General features: G+C 38.1%; 1 protein-coding gene across 2 annotated transcripts in view; it reads left to right on the forward strand.

Annotated features, from left to right (window-relative positions):
- Nucleotides 1–7,850: 7,850 nt before the first annotated feature.
- The window catches only part of npas1 (neuronal PAS domain protein 1), a 39,426-nt gene continuing 19,410 nt past the window's right edge, over nt 7,851–27,866 (forward strand). Inside the window, exons 1-4 of one of the 2 annotated variants that reach the window (XM_034310940.2) lie at nt 7,851–8,576; nt 16,738–16,913; nt 20,766–21,004; nt 21,520–21,630. In XM_034310940.2, the coding sequence (XP_034166831.2) occupies nt 16,819–16,913; nt 20,766–21,004; nt 21,520–21,630 (445 nt within the window). In that variant the 5' untranslated portion in view covers nt 7,851–8,576; nt 16,738–16,818. The remainder of the gene's footprint in view (nt 8,577–16,737; nt 16,914–20,765; nt 21,005–21,519; nt 21,631–27,866) is intronic. The other variant, XM_026934616.3, reaches the window with a different exon arrangement.

A 27,866-nucleotide genomic window follows, 5' to 3' on the forward strand; every position in this document is an offset into this window, starting at 1 on the left:
TTCTTTCTCCTCTTCTATGTCTTCCTAATCTTCTCTTTCACTACAGTCTTTCTTTTTTCATTCTTTCCCTCTCTCATTCATTCAGGTTGAGCTTTTCTTTTTTAAAGACAAAACTGAAACTCGTCTTTCTTGATACTTTTGTCACATTAAATATCAGCCAATTAAATTGTGCATGAGAATGTAGCATGTTGACTTTTGGTGTGATGGCAGTGCAACTATAAGATTAAAGGACAAAACGTAAAGCTTTAAAAGGCTTTGGATAAAACACAAAAGCTGGAAACCCATTACCTCATATGTGAGTGTTCAAGGACAAAACCTTTCATGGGGTACTCATTGATAAGTCATACCCTTTTCACTATAATTTACTATGATGTTAACTGTGGTGAAGTGCCATTCAATGGCACTGCAACTTTTAAAGCAGTGTTCATCACCAATAGGCTAAAATACACATGACCAATTCTACCTTGGATTTGGAACTATTAAAAAAGTAGAAATTTAGAAGTAAATAATACCTGACTTTGGAATTAGGATTGTGGAATATTTTTCTTATTATTTCCTTATTTTCTATGATTATGTGTGAACATATGTGGTTTAATCATGATGGATTCATCCTGTGTGATTTCTGCTTCTCCAAAATGTTCATAAATGTATACATGCCTGCCCTGTGTCCATAAACGTACACATGTAAATATATACGTGCCTGTCCATAAACGCACACATCTATTTTTATGTATTTGTCCTTGCTCTTAGTTTATGCTTGCTCTTAAGTTATGTCTGTACCCTATCTTGGCTTGGTCTCCTCGCACGTACGCTCCAGTATAAAAGCTAGCTGGGAACATCTGATGTTTAGGCTAGGAGTGACCAGGTTGTCTTTGTGCATGCAGTAAACGATCTCTTTTACTATAATCTGGCTCTTAGTCTCCTGATTCTTCAGACATCTTACTTCTGGTGACTTCTGGTAACTTCATTGTGTTTGTGTGTGAACCATATGTGCCAGAATGATGTTAAAAGTGAGAGGGGCCATTACAGACGGACTTTTTACTAAAAGACGCTTAATATGTATTAAGTGTCTTTTAGTAAAGACTATAGTAGTTTAGTAGTTAAGGCTATAATAAGAATAACAAAGCTGCATTCAGTCAAGAATAAATTATGTTGAGTTCTCCAACTCAGCTTTAAGCATTTTAAAAACAGTGGAGAGAACCCTGTAAGGGAGAACTGATTTGTTGACATTTCTGGTAATACTTTATTTAACAGCAGGCAAATAGAATGCAGAGAAAATTGTCCAGTTTCTGCCATGATGATGAGAAAAGAAAATCAGTTATGGGCGATTTGGCTTAAGAGCAGTGTACATTGTCCTACATAAAACATAAGCCCTTTATGACGACAGAGATAAACCTACATAAACATCTCTGAATAGGGCTCAGCTGTCATAGACTGCTTTTGTCAATTTTGATGTCAAGCTAATATTACACCTGAATCAATTGACAGATTTATAACATAACTGACATAAGGTTGTGTAATGGCTTGTTTGTAGTGTAATGTTTAGGCTCGAGGGATTATCAGTAACACTTTATTTCAGGGTGATGTTCATAAGGCTGTATGAGTCGCACATAAGCCCTTCATGACAGCTTACATAAACCTACATAAACACCTATAAGTGCTGAATCCAATGGGAATCAGCTATTGTAATGACTGCTGTTGTCAGTTTATCCTAATCCATATCCTAATCCAGTTTTTAATCCAGAATTTATTTGTTGTTCAAAGAAAAGGGAGTTAAAAACAGTGTCCCCCATATTCTCGCACCAGAAGACTAAATACACTGACTTGCTCTACTTTGGACTTGAACTATTAGTGTCATAAACTACAAGTTGTAAGAAGATCTGTGCTGTAAGACTCCATAGAATCCATAAGTAAGATTCAAAGCATGTATGTTGTGCATCCAATTACCAATCAGTGGCTTGACTAACTGAAATCATCATCATCTTTGCCCTTGGAGTGAGGAATCACCTGGGTCTTCGCTCTGCTCTCCTTGTGATCTCTCTATTCGCTCTTGTGTGCTGCATCCCCCTGCCTACCCCTCTCTTCCTCTACTCCTTCACCATCGATCCCTTCATCCCTCGCTCCCGCTCTCCACTGCCCACGGCAATGCCGTCCTGCAAGCTTTGATCACAGGGCCAGGGAGGAAATAGGAAGTGGGTCGGAAAGTTCGGCTGGAGACTGCAGGAGAACAAGGCTGGCATATCGAGTAGGTGAACAGAGAAAAAGATGGAGGGAGGGATGAAAGGGAGGGAGGAGAGAGGAAAGAACGAAGGAGGAGAAGGAGGGACAGGAGACTCCAATCATCAGAGCACATAAAATGACAAAAATAATAAAGCAACAGGAGCTCATGCAAAAATGTGATGCGTCTTTTTTTTTTTTTTTTTTTTTTTTTTTTTTTTTTTTTTTTTTTATAAAGATGGCACAAGCAGTATCACACCATAATGGCTGACAAATCAATACGGATTTGATAGATGTGCCTCTTATTTAAGCAGTGACGATCTTGCATGTCATGTATTTGGACTGATTTCTGCCACTGTCTGCATGCACTGCCCATCTCATTGAATTGCACATGTTATTAGTATTTAAAACAGTTCATTAATATTCAGAGCTCGTTAAGCCTGCTGATGTCGTCAGCTCACCTGGGACCAAGTTTGTAAGGAAGCAGCCATGGGAGCAAACTGGTCAGGGATCGGTGAAGGGGGCATTCGCATGGGAACAAGGGGTTTGTGCTTGAGGTGAGAGGGGGATGAGGGGATCGAGATTAAGGGGTTCTGGGTCGGAGGTAATTGGACCAGTGGGAGGTTAGCCAGGCAATATGAGCATACATTTAGATGTATATTCACACACACATACACAGTTGGACACAAAATTGCACAACACACACTCTGGCATGTTCACTAAAAGAAAAGAGCAAATTATGGTGGTAATTACTTTTTGTGCTGACAGAGCTGGTGAAGGGTACGAGATGCGGCGCAGGACAGCAATGGGTCAGTGCTGAATAGCAGAGAGAGTGCGAATGGGGGAAGGAATCAGAGGGAGAATTAGCAAAAGAGTGTCTGATTTTGGCTGCTTGGACGTTTTTGCATGTTGTGCTCAGCAATAAAGTTGGCAACTTGCATTCTTTTAAATTTTATTTTCATGATAAGCTGATAAATATTAAATAAAGAGTGTTTTTTAATTCAATTTAGAATTTATAAAATAAAAGAACAATCTCAATAAAAACAAAATATGAACGTGAACAAATGAGGACAGGATGTTGTAAGAAAGAGTATAAATATTAACTCTACCCCTAATCCTAACCTTAACCTTCTCAAAATCGTGTCACGTAATGAGTTACAAATTTGCAAGAATGGGGCATTTTCTGTTTAATCTTAATATATTTTTCAGTTGTATGCATGGACCTTTCACACATCTAAAAGTGCAAATGTTTTTGTTTGCACTTTGTGACAATGCACAGAGTGGCCAGAGTGGACAGTGGCAATGAAAATCTCCCTGAGATGGCATGAGGAAGAAATTTTGAGAGGAACCAAAAGGGGACTCCAAAGCCACCATGTAGTGGGATTATAAATCATTGCAGTATACAGGTTAGGGTTAGGGTTAGGAGTTGAAAGGATATTCAGTAGGAGTATATTCTGAATAAGACTTCCGGGATAGGCAGAGGACAGTCTTTATGATTACAGCAGCAGTTCTTAGGTATGAATCTACAGCATCCAGGTGCGACCTACTGAAGCAAGTTTGAGGCTATTTAGTAAAATTTAAAACAGTTTACTTTAATCACAGAAGACATTTGATTTGACATTCAAGAATACAACTTCATTTCAATCAGTACATAAAAAATGAGTAGATGGCATACATTTTCAGCTGCATTATCCAGAACATCTGAGTCTGGCTGAGGCTCAGCTGAGCTCAGCTGCTGCAATACTGGCTCATTAAAGTCTCGTTTGCACATATATGAACAATTGAGATGTGATAAGATATGGACAGATTGTTTGGGATATTATAAAATTTGTTGGTGTGAGTTGCACACAATTGAAAAAAAAAGACTTTCATGGGATTTTTGGATAGTTCAGAATTCTTAGCTTCCTAAATAGGCTTACTTAGAGTGCTCTCTGCTGAAGAAGTACTAAACTGTACGGTTCTAATTAGAAGCTTCAATCTTCAATACCTCATAAGGATAACTGGCTTATTTTTTTAAAATAAGAATCTATTTAAAATGTGTTTAAAGTGTGTCACTTTAAAAGTAAAAACAGTTTGAATAATGATTTTTCAAGAATCTAAGATGGCTTGCCTTTTATAATTGTGCCTTCAAAAATGCTGGAACAGTGAATTAAATTAAAGACAAAAGAACAGATACACTTTATATGTAAAAACTGCTGAATATCACTTTTTATTTCTTGGCATATATCGTTCATTTTTTCTTCTATCAGTAACTGCTTTATCCTTGTCAGTGTCGCAGTGGAACTGGAGCCACTCGTAGAAACATTGAGGGCTGAGGCAGGAATACACACTGGATGCCAGTCCATTGCTGGGTTTTACACACACACACACACACACACACACACATTCACACACTCATAATAGGGGCAATTTATAGTTAGCAATCCACCTGTTTTATAAACATGTTTATACTGGGATATATTCATTGTTAATATTTAAAGCAACTTCACTTAACATCCATCAATTTAAAGTGACTTTGGGAAATTCCTGCCTGTTGAATGTGGTCTGTTCAGTTATATTTGTGCTTCAACCGAACACACTGTAGATTCTGATGATTACACCATACTTCCTACATGAGTGCTTTGTTTATGAGTACATTGAGGTATGTCAAGTATTAAAAGTTGTGCTGCTGTGTCTCACAGGTGAAGGCAGAGACATTACACAGATGATAATGAGATCTCCAGACAGCAGTAATCCAAGCGCAGTGCTGAGAAAGGAGTATGGAATCACATGTTTTTTCTCTTTGTGTCTCCTCAAACCAAAGAAGATGACTCATGGATCACATGAAAATAAAGGAAAAACAAAGACAAAAGACAAAATACAAAAATGTAGATATCAGCAAAACCCCTGTCGCACACATACATACACATTTACATCAATACACTGGCCCACTTTGTGACAGTTTATCCTAATCGCTATCTACTGTGTGTGATTACCACAGGCACAAATTTCAATAGGTTTCCCTACAGTAAAAAAAAAAAAACAAAAAAAACTGTTTACTCAAAACACACTTATAATGGAAGAAGTTTAAGATCAGTTGTTGAGACAGTAAGTGTTTATGCAAAACTTATATTCTGTAAAACTCTTTCATAAATTCATCTTTTGTTCTTTTAGAGCTTTTTCAGAGGGATAAGTTTGTGGTTCCACATAAACATGGAAGTGCAGCAGTTTCACCCTGATGGCTCATGAATACCACAAAAATATTAATTTGTACTGAATTGCTCGAGGATGGCATGATGGTGCAGTGGATAGCACTGCTGCCATCACAGCTTCAGAGTCCCCAGTTTGATCCTGAGCTTGAGTTACTGTCTGTTTGGAGTTTCACATGTTCTCCACATGTCCTCATTGGTTTCTTCCAAGGTTCTCCAGTTTCCTCCAACCTCCCAAAATGCTGTTGGGTGGATTGGCTATGTGAAATTGCCCCTGTGTGTGTGTGTGTGTGTGTCTGGTACCCTGCTATGGACTGGCGTCCCATCCAAGGTGAATTCCCACCTTGTGCCCAGCATTCCTGGGATACGCTCTGGATCCCCCACAGCCCTGGCCATAATAAAGCAATTATTGAAGATGAATGAATGAATTTATTGTTTGAGGTTTGAAAAAAGCATAAAACAGCAGCATTCTCACATATATGTCTCATCCCAAGACTGTTTTAGTGAAACAGTTATAGTTTTGAATTTGTGTTATATAGTAGATTCATATTCTGAATGCTTATTAATGGAGTTCAACAAATTTATCAATTTCTAAATTCTCATCTGTGCTCAGCGACTATATACTACAGGTGCAGGAGATAGTGATCAGGCTGAAATATTCCCGGCTAGGGCTGGGCAATATGATAATACAATATTGATATCATGATAAATTATGTAACAGTACACTTCGGTGAGATATTGCAATATCCCTTTCCAACTTTATGTTTTTTTATAACAATTACAAACTCTGATTGTATATACAGTGCAAAAGTATTGTTAGGCACCCTATTTTTTTAGTACAAAATTTGTTATAGATGTTTATTTTATTACTTCTGCATTATTGGGTCAGTACAAAAACATTTTATATTTTCAAATATTAGTTTTCCAACACAAAATTAATTGTTACAGAAAAGTGTTTGTATGTCAGTAAAAAAAAAGCAACATATTACATAAGAAAAAAAAAACCATAATGAAGGCTGCTGGGTTTGCATGCAAAAAAGAAACAAGTGCGACAGTCAAAGTCTCCTGAAGAGCTGTGGCAGATTCTCCAAGACACTCAGTGAAACTTCCTTATAAAACTGCACAAGCTGTAACTGAGACTAAAATTAAAAATAAATAAATAAATAAATAAATAAAAACACAAAGGTTTATCACACCAAATATTGACTTTGTTTATTGTATTACTGTTTACTACTCTTTACAGTATTTTTAAAATGTAGCAATGTTTAATTTCATTATTTTTGAAAGCATCTTTGCTCTACAGCATTTCTTTGCATATGCCTAAGACTTGTGCACAGTACTGTACAAAAATACAGGGTTTTTTTTTCATTCCTTTTCAGTGTTAAACCATTTATTTTTGTAGACATTAAATAAAAGTATCAAACTCAGTTTTTCACTATTTATTTTTAAAAAGCAACACTACTGTTCTGTTGGCGCTTTGAAAGCAAGCCTATATATCATCATACATATTGTGCATCATAGAGACATCTTGAACATCAAGTATCATGCTAAGATATTTTTGTTATATCACTCACCCCTATCTTGGAGTATTATTTTGAATGTATGATATCTGTCTTTATGACCTCTAAAGTCCCAGTTCCCCTTTTTTTTGCCTTTTTGATCCTGCTGTCCCAGTGTCAACAGGGTCTCTTCTTCACATCCCCTTCTCTTATGAGTAAACCCATATTAGCTGTCTATAAACTGAAATGGTACTTAACTGAATTTATGTTGAGCTCAGTGCATTAACTTCTGCTGCGTGTTCCAGTCTTTATGTTTCTTTGGGCCTTTTCATGATTGCAGAGAGAGTAAGAAAATGAGAGAGAAAAAATTTGAAACCCAGACCACGAAGTAGACAGCCTATCAGTATTCAGTGGAGAAAGTGAGTGATGGAGAGAGAGAGAGAGAGGGAAAGAGAGAGAGATGGAGAAGGGTAAAAAGGAGGGGGCCGATGTATCAATATTCTGAGTAGTGTTTGAGGGCAAGGGGAACGAACAGGGGAGGAGAGAGAAATAGCTTTCGCAAAAAGCTAACTAACTAGCCAAGTGAGATTATTTGCTTGTGTGTGTGAGTGTGATTGTGTCTGGAGATCCTCTGATGGATGTGAGAGGATGCTCACTTCTTTGTGTAAGGTCTGAGAGATAATGTGAAAGTGGCAAAGGAAATGGTTTACACTGTGCTTCAGTGTGGTGGAATCCTCTCCTTGTTCTTAGGCAAAGCCCTCCTCTCTCTCTCTCTCTCTCTCTCTCTTTTACTCTGGGTGCTAATCAGCATTTGAAAGGCAGCTTTGACAGTGAGAAAGAAAGTAAGGGCCAGTCAGGAGGAGGAGGGAGGGTAAACGAAAGCGAGGGAGAGACTGAGAAAGAGAGGGAGGAGTAGAAGTGAGTGGAAGGGAGGGAGAGAGAGAGAGACTGAGGCAGAGGCTGTACAAGCATGCCTTTTATATTTACTAGCAGTTGCAGAAGAGAGAGAGAGAGAGAGAGAGAGAGAGTGGGGGGAGTGAAGAGACAACTGGTGTGCAGAGCTTGCTTTCCCGAGAGGAAATAAAGAGAAAAAGCTCCTGCTAGGATAGGATAGGTTAGATAGGGAGAGAGGGAGAGAGAGAGAGAGAGAGAGAGAGAGAGAGAGAGAGCATACTCTATCTTTTCCCTCAAGTCATATCTGAGAAGTCTCTGAGCTGGATAGTAGGAAGAAAAGTGCAGAGAGAGGGAAAAAGAGAAAAACGACGGAGTTATAGAGAGGGAGGGAGGGAGTGAGAGACGCGCAGGTGTTTCTGCCATTGGTAACGCGCGCGTGCGCGCACGCACACACACGCACACTTCCACTCTCTCTCTCTTTCTCTCTCTGTCCCGCGTACACTCGTGGTGGATAGCGAGGCGTGTGTGTGTATGAGTGAACTGGATTGTTCTCCGTCCAGTCTGACCCCTTGCTTGTAACCCACTGGAGAGAGAGAGTGTGTGTGTGTGTGTGTGTGTGTGTGTATGTGCGCGCGCGCCTATGCGCGTGAGGGTCCTGGAACGTGCGGCTCGTGCGTAAGGTATTTGTCCAAGTCCAGGGGCATCCGAAAGGGAGGAAGAGGAAAGGAAGGAAGCGTGTGTCCCAGCATAGCCGCTCAACACTGGACATGCACATCAGGTTAGTCCACTGTAGTTTCTGTTCTGCAAAGTGTGTACACACACACACACACACACACACACCATTTAAGCACGTGCTTTTGCACTTGGTGCTAGTTGTGGCATGTCATTGTTTACTGTGTGTTCATTACATTAAACACTGCACTCCTCTTCCTGACTGGTGCTGAGTTAGGCTTTCACTAGCTGTTGTGTTAGTCTCTGTGGCTTTGCTCTGCACTTGTTAGTAGCCATGTGCCTGTGGGTTTGATGGTGGGAAAGTTTGAGACTGTCGGCACTTTTCTGAACACACACACACACACACACACACACACTGTTTTTTTTCTGGGGTGATGAACGCAGCCCGCCGCTCAGGGCTATTCTACATTATGTCTCTGTTAATTAATGGATTTTATAGGATTAACTCTTCTATAATGATGCCCCTGTCTGTGTAAGCTACTTACCATGAGGGAGAGGATAACACGGTTTTGTTATCCGATGCCTGTGGATTTAATCACTTGGATTAAATGAGACTATTAAAAATATTACTGCTTGCAATGAACAAATCTGAACGTTTATATTCTGACTGTGTGAAGAGATGAGTGATTCCAGTGACTGAAGAATGAGGAGTGTTTTTGATTTTCTAACAAACTAAAATCTCTTCTGCCTGTCTATTCAGTCTTCACTGCTGTTCTAAGTGACCTTAACCTGGATAATCAGAAAACCTTTACTAGAGAGCATTGTGTTCAGGGACAATGATGACACTTAACAACACACATCATCATCATCATTATTATTATTATTATTATTATTATTATTATTATTATTATTATTATTATCTGTCTGTCTGTGTGGAGTTGTTACATGTTGTCTCAGCCTCTGCATGGGTTTCCTCCAGGTACTCCAGTTTCCTCCAACCTCCTAAAAATAGCAGATAGGCAGACTGGCTACTCTAATGTAATCTAAAAATAAAAGCTGCATATATATATATATTTTAGGCCATTTGTTTTGATAAGTTTTAATCAGTTTGTGATTGTATTTAGCTGTGATTCATCTTCCTTAATCTTTAATTTCATCCTAATTTCCTCCTGAATAAGTATTTATTGCCAAATTAATCCTGTTCCTAAGTAAATATATGAAGTCTGAAGAAATATATGAGGATGGCTGAAAAATAGATAAGACCTGCTTTGGTATTCATCCTGATCAAAGTAAGAAAGATAAATACTAGATAAATACTACTGCTTATAGGTGAAAAGTTTGGTAAGGCAGCAGGCTGGAGAACAGATTAGCGGTGTGATAAAGACTTAAAAAGATGAAGCAGTTAATCTGAGATTAAAGCGTTTACTGATATATGTGAGTGTGTGTGTGTATCAGAAGACACCCACTCTGGTTTTTCTCATTGTGTTGTCCTTAACTCATTTTCTGTTTTAGTATTTTTTTTTCTTAAAAATATCCCTGTTGCTCCTAATGCTTCTGAGATTTAATCCTAAAATCATCTACAAAATATTTGTGTTCATTCATAAGATGCTCTATTAATCGCCATTCTTTTTAATTATTAAGGCTGCTGTTTTCTAGAGGACCTTAATTTCAGGTCATATGGACTCACAAGTGTTTAGCATATTCTCCTTTGTAATTTCCTCAATGCTTTCCCATACAGTGAAGGAGTAGTACATCGTATGTGTACATATCCAGCACTACTGATCATGCAAACTTCACTGGAAGTATTTTTGAAAGTGCAGAAGTGGAAAGGAAAATGTAAACAGACACACAGTCACAGGGCTTGTTGGGGTGTTTAATGCTGTCATGAGCTCTCTATCTCTCTCACACACACACAGTCTGAGGTGAGAGAGCAATAGGACTGTTTACGGTGCAACACACACACATATGCACAGAACGGGACGGACAGGTCCGGTGACAGACAGTGTCAGCGGTGTGTCAGGAAGAGGCTGTTGGTGTCACACTCGGTTGACCTGATCTGTGGTCAGCCTGTCCACTGGAGCCCGCTGTGGCCCTTACATAACATCTCCTGCCATTCATAACCCACTCTGCAGGGACACACACAGATATTTTTATATACTTCATACACAGAGTCCTGCTTCTCCGTACCCACAAAACATCAACCTCTTTTTTTAAAAAAAAAAAAAAGCTGAAGCTTTGTTTTCAATCTGGGAAATGCATCAAAGTGGACCAAGCGCATACAGTGCAAACAGGTGCCTAAAGCTGATCAGTCACATATACACAACTCTCTCTTATATCTTGGTGTACATAGATGGATGCATGGATGGATGGATAGATAGACACATTTTATGTCTTCAGGTGTGATATATGAATGAGATCACGTATCTAAAATAATCTATAAATATTAAAACCAATAAAATTATATTTTATTCATAAATTCTAACTTCAGATTGAGGATGAGGTGTATTAAATAATGGAGCACAGGTACTGTATTAATGCTAGAAATATACACACAGCAACCTATCTGTGCTTCAGGGGAATCTGGGCTGCATGGGAATGTGTGATCATTGCTGTGTGTTGTGTGCAACGTGTGTGTTTCTGTTCTTTTACTTTGTACTGTTGCTAAAAATCAGCATTCATTATAACAATGTGTATGAAAGTTAAGTTTATAACCTCACCTACTAAATGTTCTCTAATGCCTTAGTGAATATGAAAGATTTCCATTGAAAGAGTTTCCATTCATGAAGAAAGAAAGAGTTTCCATTCAAACACCAGGAAGGCTTTAAAAGGCTCGACTGCATTAAATATAAGAATTGTTGGGCAAATTTTGAAAACATCTACTTTTCTTTTCCTCTTTCACCCATAAACATCTGCAAATATGCAGCTGCAAATCATTTTGTTTCATCTTTCTGAGATAATGTTCATTCATTGTGAGGGAAAAACACAAGATCAGGAGCTCGACATGCTGATTGGCTTCACTTGCTGTCCATTGCTTCACCCTCATCATATCTGTAGCTGGTCAGGGGTGGGGCAGGGTCATTTTGATCTAATCAAACGGTGTATTGATTCCATTAGATAATTAATGGTGTAGGAAAAGCAAAGCCGTGAGCTCTAGCCCTCGAGACATGAGGGAAACCTTGGAGGGGGAATGATCGCGAATCGCCAAGGTCGGGCATGAAAAAAACATAGCAGTTTGCTCAGAAAGACAAGAGGTCAGTCTACTTAAAAGAGAGAGATAGCAGGATGGACAGTGCTGACTGATCAGTAGTCAGAGAACATGAAACTATATTTGACTTCCTAATGTATTTCAGAAGAGGAGAGAAATTATCATCAGAAATTTAGAAATCTTTTTTCACTATTTACTACCATTTATGAAATATGCAATTATGCATAAATAAAAATATCCATTTTTTTTAATTCTTAATATCTCTCATGGTCTTTTGCGCACTCTTGGCTGCTTCATGAAGGCGCTTCAGCCAGGAGGCTTTTCTTAAAGACCCCAGAAAGTGTTAGCTCCTTCCCCTTTTTTGTGGAAATTATATAATGATAAATTAAAACTCCTTGATTTAACTACTTAAAAATACTTAATAAAAAATTTCCACCATAAGCCTTTATCAAAAATGTTTTTAAGGCGATTAAAAATATTCAGTCTGGTGTGTCCAAACCTTTCATTGTTAAAGTATATTGTATATACCATATATGCTGCAGGGTTATTTACATTATTGCAAACATATCCAATAAATATATGAACTATACTATAGAACCATGGAACTATACTATGGAACCATGGATCTTCGGATTCATGCAGAATGTCTGTACCACTTCTGATATGCCTTCCTCTTCCCACGGCCTGACTGTTCTTCCACCAGCTTATCTCATAGCTGGATAAGAAAATTATGATTTTTGTTGTGTCTTCTTTTTATCTATTCTCACAGCTTGGAAAACTAGCTAGATCAAATTTGAAAAACATAATGTTGGTGTAAAACATCCAGTTAAATGGTGACGGAACAGACAGCACGCAAGAAAATGATGAGGGAAAGTGAAATAAGAACCATACGCTTGAAAGAGAATTGACAATTTGTGGCTAATATTTTGTTAAGACCCGATGATGTGAATGGAAACAGGTGGGAAAACATCAGTTGTGATTAGTAGACAGTAAACTTAAAAAAAAACAACAACAGGGAGACCATTCAGGATTTGACTAGTGAACCTGCTGACTGGCTACTAAATTTGGTAATGACAAGCCGGCTTGAGGGCTACAAAGCTCATTTCAAGACTGAGTGCTATGTTTACGTCTAGTGCCTTGAACAATAGCAGTAGAAGCGCAACATGAGTTTTATCGCAATTTAATGTAACCACCAGTGTTATTACACTCTTTCGATGTAAACTCTCCAGTAAAGTGCATATAGAGTAGAGAGTGTTGTTACTGAGAAACATTAAACAAGTGCTTTATTTCACGTGATCTGCCCATACTCAATTGGCTAAAAGTGAAATGACCACCTGAAGGTCAAGGTCCTGAAAAAAAGTAAATGTTTCCACAGCTGACTAGAAATCTGGTGGTCATCTCCATGCGAGTGTGTGTGACATTTAAAAGCAGAATGGCAGTGTAACATCTGGCATGTAAATATGGGGTGAATAACACTGGGATTTGTGTGTGTGTGTGTGTGTGTGTGTGTGTGTGTTTGAAGCTGGATTGCTGCATTGTGTGCGTGCGAAGTGGCTTTAATGTGTTCATTTCCTTGTTTTGCCTCTCTGAGGGGTGGGGCGGAGCATGCTAACGAAGCTCTGACAGCTGGAGGCCCTAATTAATGATCCCCTCTGAAAACAAACAGCCCAAGCTCTGCCAAACATAAACCCTGGCCTCGTCCCCAACCGTGGCCCCGGCCCCAGCATGCTTCTGTATTCCAGCCACAGTGAGAACCCACCGGCCACCAGAACCTGCCATCACTGCTCTCAGGGCCAAGAGTTTAAGGCACAGTGGACTTTGTTAGTCTTCAAAAAAAAAATAAAAATGAACAGCTTTACACTGTAGTAGACAAATCCCAAAAGAATAGGAACAAAGAACATCAGTGCACTGTCTGTTCTCTTCCACATCAAAATATTGTGCTGTGATGTTATATATAAAATGTATCATCTGGATCAGTGCACATCACTTTTAGGCTTTTACATTGGCACATGCATAATTTTTAAACAATTATTATTATTACCATTTAAAAATATCAGTATTATCAAACATTTCTGAATAAAAACCCTCTGGACATATATCAACCCTAGTGTTTTGCATGATGGACGAAAATGAGATATTTTAAAGATATCAGGAAAAGTCATAATGTAGATAATAAAGATTTTTTTAAAAATCATTTTACAGCAAGAGACACAAAGAACTGATTTCTAATCACATCATGGCACTAAATTTTAATCAAATTAAATTGTTGGCTCTGTGAAAATTCTCACCCCGCAGGGTGGAATTTAAAGGCTACACTTTTTAAAAGGCTACACAATTTAAAAGGAGTGCAAAAGTTTGCATCCCCAATCTTTTTAAATGGAAAAAAGGATAATTTACCTACAAAAAGAAATAAAAAAAAAGAAATATCTTGCTGCATACCAATACACCAAGCTCAAACTTAAGACATAATCAACTGAAAAAAAAAAAAGATTTAAAAGATGTTTTGCCAAGACCCTTTCAGTCTGTAGACATGATTTAAAGAAGACAGAAAGAGGTACAGAGCAGGCATACAAATTAGAGAATATTTATATAACATTCAGATAGAGAAATTAGGAGAAAAAAATTATATTAATATTTTAACATAAACTATTTAGACTATTTGGACTGATTTACAGGATCTGACCCTGTAAAACCTAGCTCACCTAATGTTTAATTGATATAAATTTGTTTGTCTCTTTAATTTTGTTCTAAGGGTACACAAACATTTTTGCACTTGAATGTATAGTTTCACGTCACTAAATCATGCTGTCTGCTAAATCAGTATCACATCTAAACATAGATGTTTATATTATGTGTTATATTGCTAGTATGGAAGTGACATAGCACAGAAGTGACACTTTTGACACTGAATTTGTCTTATCATAGGCAATCACCTGCTTCAGTGTTTGCTCATGGGTATGTCCATTTTTAAAGAACATGCATAGTGACATAACCGGCTACGAGGTTATAAAGTTAATTAAATGATTATGGTGGAAGGCACCTCCGCAATGTCTAAAGAGTTAGTGAGGGTGGAGAGACAGATTTTACCTGATTAGATGGAGGAAGAGATAGACTAAATACCAGAGAGGACTTTGATATGGTTGATAACATGACTGCATGTGTGATAGATGGAGAGAGAAAAACAGAGAGTTTAGGAGTGTAGCTTATCTTACTTTGATCCTATGAGCATTCACAGAAGAGAGATGTAATAGCTGGTATTTTCACAGCTTATGTCTTTGTAGTTACAGCGACTTTGCAAGAACAGTCAGAATTGGCCACTAAAAAGATAACAGTCTATCTATGACTAGCTGAGAATTACACTGGCTTGGGGTACACATTAAAATATGTTTGTTCATTTGTGTCAAAAAGACACTTTATTCACTGATGACACGGCTTCAAGCTTGACTGCCTCATTACATATTCACTGTTAAGCGAAATATAATTATCTGAGCAATTATTTGTGAATTAGCTAACTAACTTTGTCTTGTCATTTCAGTGAGAGCCCTGAATTCATTTACCACACAACTGAAGGAGATTCAGTTATTTGTGTAGAGTGTTGCTTCAAGATATGATGCTAGCTATCCTCTAAAATTAGCTGGTTAACTAGGATGGTTTCTCACAAGCTACAGCTAGCATGGTCAATCCACTTATTTGTAGCTAAGCTATGTTTACTTCCCTTTAGTTCCAAGCTTTTCACATTTATTTTGTCTCAGTACATAAAGGTTTTTCTTTCATATAACAACTTTCTAGCTAGTATCGTGTTAACTACAGAAAAATAAGACTTTAAAATATATGAAAGTTAGCAAAATGGCTTTCACAAAGGTCACTGAATAATTCACACACTGATTCTATTTAACTGACAACATCTGGCAGATTGTCAATCCACATCATGTATGTTCTCCCACTGGAACAAAATTTTCAAAAAAAAAACTTGTTTTGACTAATAATATTTAAGCTACTAAAATATGAATGACTATAAAGTAAATATGGGATTTAAAATAAAACTGTTGATATATATATATTTCTGATATAGATATATATTTCTTCAGATTGCATGGTTGCATGCTGTGTAGTCTCACAAGTTGAACGCACACACAGCTTCAATCAGAGGCAAAAATTCCTCATCCACAGAGGTTCAGTGGTCCCCATTCAACTCTCCATTGAAAACCTCCAGTCTGTTGTCTACTGGAAGCAGTGTATAAGCTTTTCTCAGGTCTGCTCAGATCATTAACCACATCATTTCAATCCACATCATGTGTATGCTCTTATTTAGTCCCTAAGCTTTTCTCAGTCACGATGAAGCAGATAGTCCAACGTTAAGCAGCTGTTAATGCAGGTTTAGCTGGGTTGAATGTCAGGTCATAGATTTCATCGACTCACACCAGAGGTCATACGGATGTCGGTGTGTGTCTATGTGTGTGCCAGGTAAGGTCAAAGAGGTGATGTAAGTCCAGGGCTTTATGCCAGAGTGGTTTAGATCAACGATAGTGCTGAGTGGCACCCAGGGCTGGCCAGAGGGCAGCGAGCACTGGTGGGGGTGACACCAGGCTGCTGGAGGGCAAGCCAGCCCTTTAAATGTCATACAGACTAGCCAAGCACTGGGGATTCCTCTGAAATGGCACTAGAAACTCTGGAAGCTGGACCGGATGAGTGTGTATGTGTTTATATTTGCATCTTTCTGTGTGGTCACTTGAGGGTTGCTGTCATTTTAAATAATTCATATGTATATTACAGGCATTATGTTGAGATTATTTTGAGAAAAAGGTCATTTATACCATGTAAAGGGGTTTCGTGTGTCTGTTTCTATAAAAATTCTATTGTTTGCAATCCACATAACATATAAAGTAAGATATAATGTAATATACTACAATTTTTCATATAAAATTTGCAATTGTATTGTTACACAAGAGATTGTTTGGGTCAATTAGGCACTTTGAAGTAATCAGTAAAACATGAGGGTTGTGATTTGATCAGCTAACCCTTCTCTTCTTCCTTCTTGTCTTTTATCCTCTTGTTCGTTCAGCCCCTCTGCGGGAGATCTGGGTCTGACATAGCCTCGGCCGATCACAGCCTGCATTAGAGGCGGCGGCGTGTGCAGAACAGGATGGCGGCCATGCCGTTCGTCAGTGAGGGAAAGTGTGTTAGTGTGGAGTGGGACTTCCTGCAAGGGCTCCTCGCCAAACCTCCCACCCTGCCCTGGTGAGACTGCTTGTCTTGTATTCAATCATCATGCATGTGTAGAAATCAGGAATATGCACTTATAAACATATTTGTATAATTTCTGCTCTCTGTTACAGTTTAATATATTTGTATGTCCAATAAACATGAACGGAGAATTTATATTCATACAAATTACAGCTAGTCCTAAAAATACTCCTTCAAAAAGCGAGTACAGAAGCTCCTACGAAAAGTAATCACAATAAAGTAGAGTTTTCAAAATGTTTTAAAACAATGAGATACAAAATTGCTTAAAGGGAAATGAGATGTTGCGAAAAGGGTTTATTCTCCCAAATAAACCTGATCTCACAAAAATTTATATGAACTAGCAAAGGAAATCTCATTGGATTTCCTTCAGTCTAATACAGATTAAGTATGAAGATCTATTCTCCTTTTTAAACTTAACTTTTTATGAACACTGTGTCATGTGAATTTAAAAGCCTGAATTTTAATCAACTCAGTGATATTAATTAGCACCTTATCAAAACTGGACTGAACACAGCAAGGAAAACTTGATCAAAATTCTCAATTTATTTATTTAAAAAAACAGAAATTACATTTCAACACAGCATGCACACAAAATCATGATGTTTTACTACCAATCCTCAAGGGTAAGTTACCTACACACCCACACACCTAACAACATAACCCAGTCAGTCTGAAATACACTAAAATATAGTGCACATGCATGGGTAAACTTCGCTCTGTACACTACAGACTGTGTTTGGTTCCATTAGTGAAACATTAAAGAAATTTCAGTGGAATTATTAACGTTGCCTCGTCTGTAGGTGGATATAAAACTCAGCAGAATCGATGGTGCCATATTGATTGTGCCTCTCCAGAGACGGTCCGGTGTAATAACGAGATGTTTTAAAGGGCTCTTTCACACAGAACACGTCTGTTTTACAGGCTGTGAGAGAACACAGCACAACTGCTATTAGTAACCAGAGAGAAGATTCAAGAGACTCATATACAGATTAATAGACACATATTCTCACCCACACAGAGATACACACATTACTTAAAGACAACATGAAATTACCTTTTTTAACCTTGTTAGTTCTTGGATTCTGTCTAATCTGCACAATTTATCAGTATCAGTCTGATGAAAAACTACATTTTAACATATTCATCCATCAAAATGCAATGACTTCTATACCCACCTCTATACATCTTCTGATTTTTAGACTACCATGCACATGTAGGTGGCAATAAAATAAGCCTTGACCCTGCACTGATCTCAGATCACATTTCTGAGAGGATTATTCTTCATGTGCAATTTATATAAGGAATAAAACTGTTATAGGAAAATAATCAGCGACAGGCTGGTGTGTACTCTTACCACCATGAAGTTGATTATTTTCCAATAACAGCACATCCTGAAGTGTTTTATTCCTCTTATCCCACAGCAATTTGCCAACGCTGGAAACGTATTTATTTTAAAAATGACAAGTCATACTTTTTATTGATTTATAGCTACATGTATAGTTAAAACTTCACCTTATAAGCATGTTTATTTACTCTTTTTTTTTCTTATCCACTTATGTGGAGAAATCACCATGCAAGTATATTGTATTAGAAACAAGTGCATTAATATAACGCTGGAACTACTGTCCGAGCTGCTGTTAGAGAAAATTAATCAACCAATCATCATTCAGCATCACTGTGGTATCGCAACATAGAGATTCATATCTACATCATGTTGATTTATGTCAGTGTAGTGTTGTAAGTATTTTGGCCAAAAATAATAAACTATAGAGAAAGTGTAGAGATAATTCAATAATGCCATTATATTCTGCACCAAGAAGACCTTTGTCCTGTACATAATTAGCTGATACCACCCTTTAGTGTATTTTTACATGCCACATGCCACACGATGCTCTAAAATCTGGAAGTGCCACTAATGGGCAAGGAAGAATAAATAACCTCCCACAATCCAGTCAAACACTACAAAAATCCAACCTAACATTTCTTCCTGCCTGAATATCCTGTTGCACTCAACAGGTTATGGAATGTGTGCCACTTCTGTTATATTATTTCAAATAACACATATGGTGTAGCTTAGCTACTAGCCACTGTTTACAAATGAAGTTTTTTTGAAGGCTCATTTATTTTTCCTTTCTTCTCTATACGCATACTGTGAGACACACGCATGCACACACACTTCCTTTCTCTTTGAATTCCTCCCCTTTCTCTTTGCTGTTACATATCTACAGCCCCCCAGAATGAGAATCAATGTCACACACATGGGGTGTGTGTGAGGGGGGCATGTCGGCTCTTTCTTCCAGCACAGACACAAATTGTGGAGTCGCCGTGACAACATAATTCCCCCCACTCAGGCCCCACTGAGGGCAGGTCGATACCCAATCAGAGTGACAGGCTACCTGGCCTACCTCTCAGATGCTCCTTCTTCTCCATTGATCCCTCAATCAAGACTTGAGGCTTGCTACCCAGGAGGCAGGCTGTGAAAAGAGCTCAATGTCTGTATTCTTTCAGAGAATTAACCCCAGAGAACTGATTCAAGACCAGCCTTTTCTGCAGTCTATTGGTATAATATCAGTAAGCACTAACTGACTAGACTGATCGCAGGTTAGTGCAGGGCTGGAACAGGGCACATCTAATGGAAACAGGCAGTGAACAGGGTGATCGCTCCCTCGCTGCCACTGTAGGTTAGCTCTGCTTTCTCAGCCTCGATCTCCTGACCTGCTCCTGAGTGCCTTACTATAGAGGAATTGTAGTGGTCTGATTTCAGAGCTCTCTCAAAACAGAAGGCAGAAACAGTTGGGTAACAGGAAAGGTGTACATTTTTATACCACTCTCATGAGTTCTCTTTTTGTTGTTGTTGTCATTGATCTCACTGTGTGATCCTTGAGTAATTTAGAAATAGATCCAAGAATTTATACAAGCAACAGGCTTCCCACACATCTTAGAAAACGTAAATAGGAAATATACAGTCTAGTGTTCTAGTCACGTGGAAAATAGATTTTTTTTTAAATGGATACAATTTCCTTTAAATTATCCTTGAAAAGTGTAAACTCAGTTAAGAACATTATCAAAACGTTCAGTGAAGTTCCAAGAAAGTTAGATTGTAATTTTGTAAAATAATGTACTTGAAATTTTCCTAAAAAAAAAAAAAAAAAAAAGTCATGTTGGTTTGTTTCATAATATTCTTGGAATGTTGTTCCAAGCAATATTTCTAGTTGGACAAGAAAACTTAAATTGTTGCAGTAATCATTGTAGGAAATTTCTCAGCACACTTAAAAACCTTATAGAGAATAAGTGTCCTTAAGACTCAAAAGTTCCTAGAACCAAGTTGTTCAGAGAATGTTACTAGCTGGGAAATTTTCTCATTAGCCAAGAAAGAGAGTCTAAAATAGTCAGAAGTCTGACAAGAATTTTTTAATTAGGCATCAGATTGTTTGTTTGTTTACTTACAATATACAATCCATTAAATCTTAGCTGGGCAAGTGTGTATGAACCACCTTAATTTAATTATTATATGGCATCTAAAGCCTGCAAATATCAAAGTATTTGTTAAATCTTGGTTAATCATAGAAAATGTCCTGGAAAGTCCTGAGTGTGAAACAGTCAATATTGAGCACCACTGAAAAGTAATCGACCCTCCCTTACAAAGAATGAGCACATTTCAAGTTGCAATCTTTTTCTTTTCGAGAAATAACCAGGTGGATTATTCTTTTTAAGAGACTAAATAACATTTGTTTGAGAAAAAAAACCAATGTATGATCTCATCCTTCTGCCCACAGATACCAAACTAATCATATCCTTTCTCCCACTCTCTCCGATGTCTTTTGTCCACGCTTCTCATTCTTGTAGTTTACAAAACCTGCGGAAGGAGAAGTCCCGAAATGCGGCTCGCTCTCGTCGTGGTAAAGAAAACTTTGAGTTTTTCGAGCTGGCCAAAATGCTGCCTCTCCCTGGTGCCATCACTAGCCAGCTGGACAAGGCCTCGGTCATCCGCCTGACCATCAGCTACCTGCACATGAGACACTTCGCCAGTCAGGGAGACCCGCCCTGGAGCCCCCTGCTGGAGGGGGACAATAACTGCAACAAGGGTGAGCACTGACTGCCATTCGCAGCTCTGTTTTCAAGTTCTAAACATTGTATTTTTTTTTCTATGTATTTTTTTAATAATGATATAAAAATAGCTTTTTGTGTAATTTGTATAATTATATATTTTATAATTATATAATTATAATTATATAATTTATAACAATTATTACTACAAAGGCATATTGAAAGCTGATAGGGTTTTTTTTTTTTTTTTTTTTTAGATTTTATGATAATAACACTTGCTAGTCCAATCCAAATTTTCCTGTGAGATTTTCAGCTTCATCTAAAATTAATCTGACTTCTAGAGCTTCATTGCTCAAAGACTACTACCTGCATCCAAGCTTGATCCTTAATCTCGTTTGATACAAGCAAAAAAAAGCAGAGCTAGTCATCTGTAACTGTAAAAGTTAAAAAGGGTAACTGTTGTTTTGGCTGTTTGTATATATATATATCTTTTTTTTAAAACACATCAAATTAGATAAACTCACTGGCAGTAAATGCTGTTTTTTTAACACAGACCTGCTCAAACCCCCTGAAGTCATGTTCAGACGCATTTCATCCACTGGCATCTATGTAGCTGATTTCCCTGTCAGTCTGAAACTCCATCATCCATCCATCATCCTCAGTGGTCAGAACTTGGCTGTGAGCCATTTTTGAACTATCTTAAGGACTTTATTTTGTCTTTCATCTTTTATCTTTCTTTTGGTTTTTGAAAAGAGTGAAGGGTAATGAATCATTTGTATGGGCTGGTTTGCATTAAAAAGAAGAAGAAAAAGTACTGCTTTCAGTAAAATATGTACATTTGATGCAGATATTTGCTTTTTTTTTTAAAAAAAAAAAACTTTCTACATGCCACAATGTAGGGAAACGGAGTGAGTTGTAAATATTTCAGTGGAATTATTAGATGAAAATACAAACAGAATTTCAAAAATACCTACTTTGAAATGGTGATGTGTATGAGGCCCTTATTGACAATAGCATCAATCAGAGAGCCATTCACATACGAGAGAGCTATTAACAGCGGAGGTGGCTGAGAGCAAGCTCCAGCCAAACTCAATTCTAACATGACAGTGGCAGGCTGTCGATGAATACAAATGCGTTATTAATTTAAATTATGAATTTAAATGGAATAGGCTATTATTGTCTTATAGGTCGCCTGTGTATGTCACTGGGGATACTTTCACTTTAAAAATTGCAGAGAATGTAGAGTGGGGAGATGGAGTTCAGGCAGACACACACACACACACACACACACTCACACACACTCAGAGTAAGAAAAGTAATTGAGATTGCGCCACAGGAGTAATCACTTGCAGTCATGCGGAGCTAAATACGGCTCATCTGAAATAATGCATTTACTGGTTCACTCGCAACTTTAGGTGGCACAAAAATACATATCTAACGCCGTTTTCTGGGAACAAAAACTACAGTCACCTTCATGTGGTGTTTTTTTGTGTCAGAGGACTCATTTTTGAGACCATTTGGCATCATGGGCTCATCCGATTCAACTTATTGTTCATTTCATGCTCTGTAAAGCTCATCACAAATGTGAATTGAACAATAGATCTAAGAGCCAATTAGCCGCTTCCTGTGGGCGGATATTTCTCAGAGCCGGCTGAGCTGGACAAAGGAGGGACAGTCCACGCTGAAGCTTGTTAACAAGTGGCCGGACCAGAGGAGTCTATTTATGTGCAACATCTCTGTTTTACTCTGTGTGTGATCCTCATTATGCCTGTCGCATTAAAGCTCCACACAGCTGCTACAATAGCCAGACGTTGCTTTCTCTCTCTGTCTCTCTTACTCACATACATCGTGCAAACAAAATGACTGGAGAGAAAGAGACAGCACTCCAAAGGAGGAGGAAATTATCTGTGCAATTTGTAATTACGGACATTAACTATGTAACGAGCAGAGCATAATTACAAGGGTTGCTTAATTGCTATTATTACAGAGGTGTAACAGCTTAGCTACAATTAGTAGTGCACTTGCATGGGTGTGTATTCCAGTGTTTGTGAAAGAGGGAAACCCAACTGTGAGACTGTGTGTGTGTGTGTGTGTGTGTGTGTGGGTGTGTGTGTGTGTGTATGCATGGACGATTGACTAAAAACACAATGTAAGCTAACAGTGGTGGCTCACTTATCCTCATTATCACATACCTACCAACACTTGATCTCAGAGAAACAGGAAGTCGTGCTTAAAGAGCCAAAACCTGGACTGCATGTTCTCAGTCACTATTAGAGCACGCTGCGCTTCATGTAGATGCAGGGACAGAGGAATGGTTCCATCCCATAGGGGGCAAAATTTCAGCACCAGGCGTATTGTCAAATCAGCATACCACTTGGCCCATTTCAGTTATTTAGTTGAACAATACAGTAGAATGGCTTATTGTTTACTGCCACAACAGCAAACACATTTTCTCCTGTTGGTGTCTGGCTGCAGCATGGGCTAATACATGATCTCAGATTTAATAGAGTCAAGGTCTAGCAAAAGCCAATAATTCAACTGCTGAAAAGCTGTAGTGTATAACAGACATTCCTATTCTTCTTAAATCTTACTTACTTGTCAAGCACCTTTGTCCAATTTCTTTGTCCAATACAATGTTCATTCTGCGGAGAGCAACTCAAAGAGATGCTTGTAATAATCTTATAGTGGCTCAAAGGATCATATGATTTTTCTATACTAAAAAATAATTGTAATTACATAGATGATAAAGATACAGAAGCGCCTATAGAAGCATATAGCCTATGGTAGATGGTGGTCCAGATGCAGACCTAGCAAAGTATTTCAGTAGCCCAAACTGTGTATTTGGAAAATGACTCTAGCAGAGCCTAATAAAATATAAAAACTCCATAGCTCTACAAGTTTTCTAAACATGAACCAGGGCTGCTTCTGTAGCAGATCCTATGTTGTGGCTTTTTTGTAAATTATTTATCTGAAGACAGCTACAGGGCTCAAGACGTTAGGTCAGAAAGGGGAGATTTTTCACAGACTTTCATGGATATTTCATTTTATTTACCTTCTCTGGTCTGATTAGTGAACTGACTGGGTGGTTTCTTTAAAAAAAAAAAAAGCTGACGACAAAAACAGAATGTGTGAAGACGAATGGACAGACATGTCTCATCTGTCCATGGTGCTAGTCAAAAGTGGTAACCTGAAGCACCACTATGAAACAGTTTATCTAATCTATAGCCATAAACTAATCATTAATGCTTAGGAATTAAAAGGTAAATGCTGATGCCACTCAATAATATTAGTTGCTTATGTGGTCTTTGGTAAGCAAGGAATTTTATGTAACTGGACCTTTTTGTCATATAGTTTAATCCTCATGAAAAATATTCAAATTGTAAAAGCCCCCAGCGTTTCATGTATCCACCCTCTAGGTTTGGTAAATCTGTGTCACTTGGCCGCATTTGCATATTAGAGCATGATAGGCTCTTATATTTTATGATGTAATAACCCTTCTGGGCAGCACATTATTTTATTATTTTCAAATATTGGTTCAACATCTGCCTGTTTCTCTAAAACCTTAAAACATTAGTGCAGAGGTGCAGAGACCCCACCTAGGGCTGCAGTGAGATAAAGGTAGGCTTTAAGCTGATATGGCCTTTACTCCATGCTGTTAAGTGCACTTGGGTACTTGCACTCTGTGGTGATGTATTGTGATGTAGTGCATGGATTTGCCAGCAGTGTAGTTTAGGAGTGTTATAACAAATGGGACACTCCTGATGAATTCTTTTCATTGTCTGACCTCAGTTTGATAAATTAAAGCATTCATGCTGTAGGTCTCTGATACACATTAGGCTCTTAGTTGTCAAAAGTGTAATATATAGACAATATTGGATAGTGCAAGAAAACCAGCAACAATTTGTATGTTTTAATCTGTTTATGTGGGGTGTCGGCCATACAAGTCCCTGTGCAAGTTGTTACACTCACAGATGACTTTATTGGGAACACCTGTACACTTGCCGTTTCATGCAATTCTGCATTCAAGACCAGGAAAAAGACCAGGAGATGTTTTTACAGTCTTCAAATGTCCAGTTTTGCTGAGCCTGTGGCCAGTGTAACCTCAGCTTCTTGTTCTTGGCTGACAGGAGTGGAACCTGATGTGGTCTTCTACTGTTATAGCCCAGCTCAAGGTTCAGTGTGTTGTGCATTCTGAGATGCTCTTTTGTTTACCATGGTTGTAAAGAGTGCTTATTTGAGTTAACAAAGCCCTCCTGATTGATTGATTGATTGATTGATTGCATCATTCTGTGTAAACTCTAGCAAAAGTCCCAGGAGATCAGTTGTGTGTGAAAGTCCCAGGAGATCAGAAATTTCTGATACTCAAACCAGCCCCTCTGGCACCAAAACCTTGCCATGGTCAAAGTCACTGAGATCACATGTTCGATGTGAATATGAACTGACTTGTATCTGCAGTTTATGCTTTGTACTGCTGCCATGTGATTGGATATTCGCTGATTCGATAATTGCATGAATGAGCAGGTATGCAGGTGTTCCTACTAAAGTGGCCGGTGAGTGTAGAGCCTGTGATGAAAATCGAGAATACAATGGCACTCTGATATGTGTACTTTAATATCCTAAACAGCATCCTACACAATAAAGAACAGCTCCAGTCACAGACAGTTACATATTTGTTGTGTTGCTGTTTGTGTTACAAATTATGTTACTTGGTAATTTACATAATGATCATGGTTCCTGCCAGTGCCAATGCAAACCAGAAACTCTTCCAGGAACTGTATAGTTCTTGTTCAGAACTCTTTTCCTTCTTAAAAGGTTCAAGGATATTGATAGAAATTCTCCTTTTTAATGATTTTTAGCTTTAGTGATTTGGGGTGAAGTATTCCTTTAATTTAGCTCATATGTTTGTAATTAGACTTTCCTCTTGGCCTGACACAGTGGAGGACCATGACAGAGCACAGCTGAGAGGGGACTGAGCGTGATGCATGGCTGTAATTCCACTGCAGGAATGTGGAATCGGGTGCAGCATAGCCCCAGTAGCCCCCTGGGGGGTGATGTGTGTAGCGGTATCCCCCATCAACCTCATCACACCATACACACACATACACACACACACACACACACACACTCTGGCGTGGTGGGAGGGGGCAGAAAGAGTGCAGCAGAGAGGAGGGGGAGGTGGGCTGAGGACTGGCTTTTGTCTGCTTCCCACGTTTCAAAGCCAGTCTTGAAAAATGAATAGACAGAGGAAAATCAATTGCATGACCTTCACACGAAGTGAGAGAAAGAGCGAGAGAGAAAGAAAGAGAGAGAGCGAAAACTGTGGAAAGATAGTTAAGGACGAGATCGGGGGGATGATAGATGAGGAAGATAAGAGGAAAAATATTGTCTAAGATGTATAGAATTCTGTTTGTTGATTTCAGTTTACACATATGTCCATGTGGATATTTATTTATCTACAGATAATAAGATTCTGATTCAGGATACAGTGTCTCTGTTCTCAAAGACAGCTCCAAATACATGAAGTCGTTTCTCAGAGTGAAATATTCACAATAAAGTCCCAAACAAGTATAAGCTTATCACATGAATTTCTATGAACTGTATTTTCCACGCTGCTCTGATTAGTTGAAAACACAGTTTTCACATTGTGTGTGCTGGTGTCACTGTATATAGCGTAGAAGTCATAGAATTGCATAGAATGGATAGAAAATTGTATGGTTTATTTCTTGGTGTATTTCTTTATTTTGTATTTGCAAGAAGAAAAAGCATGTGGCCACAAACTATACACCACACTTTGATATGATTGAACCAAAATAACATAAAGATTTAGAAACAGATAATAGAAATAATTGGTCCATTTAGAGTGAAAAGAGTGAAACTCACGTCTCAAAAGGATCTTTACTCATTTCAATTCAGGTATTTTGTGTGCATCACAAGCAATGCTCTGAAACTGGCAGTAAAAAAATTCTGCCTGTCATTCTCAAATCACAGCTGATCACTCAGTTAACCCTTCCTCATCCTCTATTCATTCCTTTAAATCCACCTCTATCTTTAGTTTAGTCTCTCTACTGACTCTCCACTATGCAGCAGTCTACAAGATTGCAATTTGTGTATTGATATCTAATAGTACTATTGGCTGGTACCCTGTGGCTTTTCTTCATAAAAAAAAAACCCATCAATAACAATACTTTCTTCAACCAGATCACATGCAAAATTTGGACGAATCTGAAGTGGATTTCAAACAAATGAAGTTATAAGAAAAGACAGGTTGTTCTGACACTCACAAATTGTAACAATTTTCACAGATGCATGTAATATTACAAATGAAAGCTTGGACTTAGAGCCAGGATTAGCACTCAGAACATTTCAACTTACAATAATTTGTATGAAATTTAACATTACCCCACCACATTCCCTTGAAATCAAAAAGGATACAATGGACTCTCTCTTTTTCCTTATACTTTACATTGTATATAGAAAATTACATTTGGACTTTTTTCTCATCTTGTAACAGTGATAGAAAAATTGGAAATGAAAAAAAAAACCTAATAGAAAAAACTCATTAGTGTTTCTCCTGAGTAGGTCAAAGGTCTGTTACTGATTTTCAGTTATATCCCTTTTTATTCTCAAAAAAACCTGTCAGGAAATGTGTACTTAGAGGTTAAGCACTGTGTGAAGTGTTTTACGAAGTCTTATCAGTTTGTAATGAGAGTGAACTCTAGTAAAGTGTGATTAAAGTTTAAATGGCTTAGTAAGCTTTGGAAATTGCCTGCCTTCCAGTGAACATTGATGAAGCACTTAAACCTTTTATGTCACACATTTAGCCTTTTTAAAGCTGCATACACTTACATTAGCACATACCTGTGCACAAAAAAGTGAACAAAAATGCTTTAACATGCCTTC

The sequence above is a fragment of the Pangasianodon hypophthalmus genome, chromosome 14, assembly GCF_027358585.1.
Source record: "Pangasianodon hypophthalmus isolate fPanHyp1 chromosome 14, fPanHyp1.pri, whole genome shotgun sequence".
Taxonomy (NCBI): domain Eukaryota; kingdom Metazoa; phylum Chordata; class Actinopteri; order Siluriformes; family Pangasiidae; genus Pangasianodon; species Pangasianodon hypophthalmus.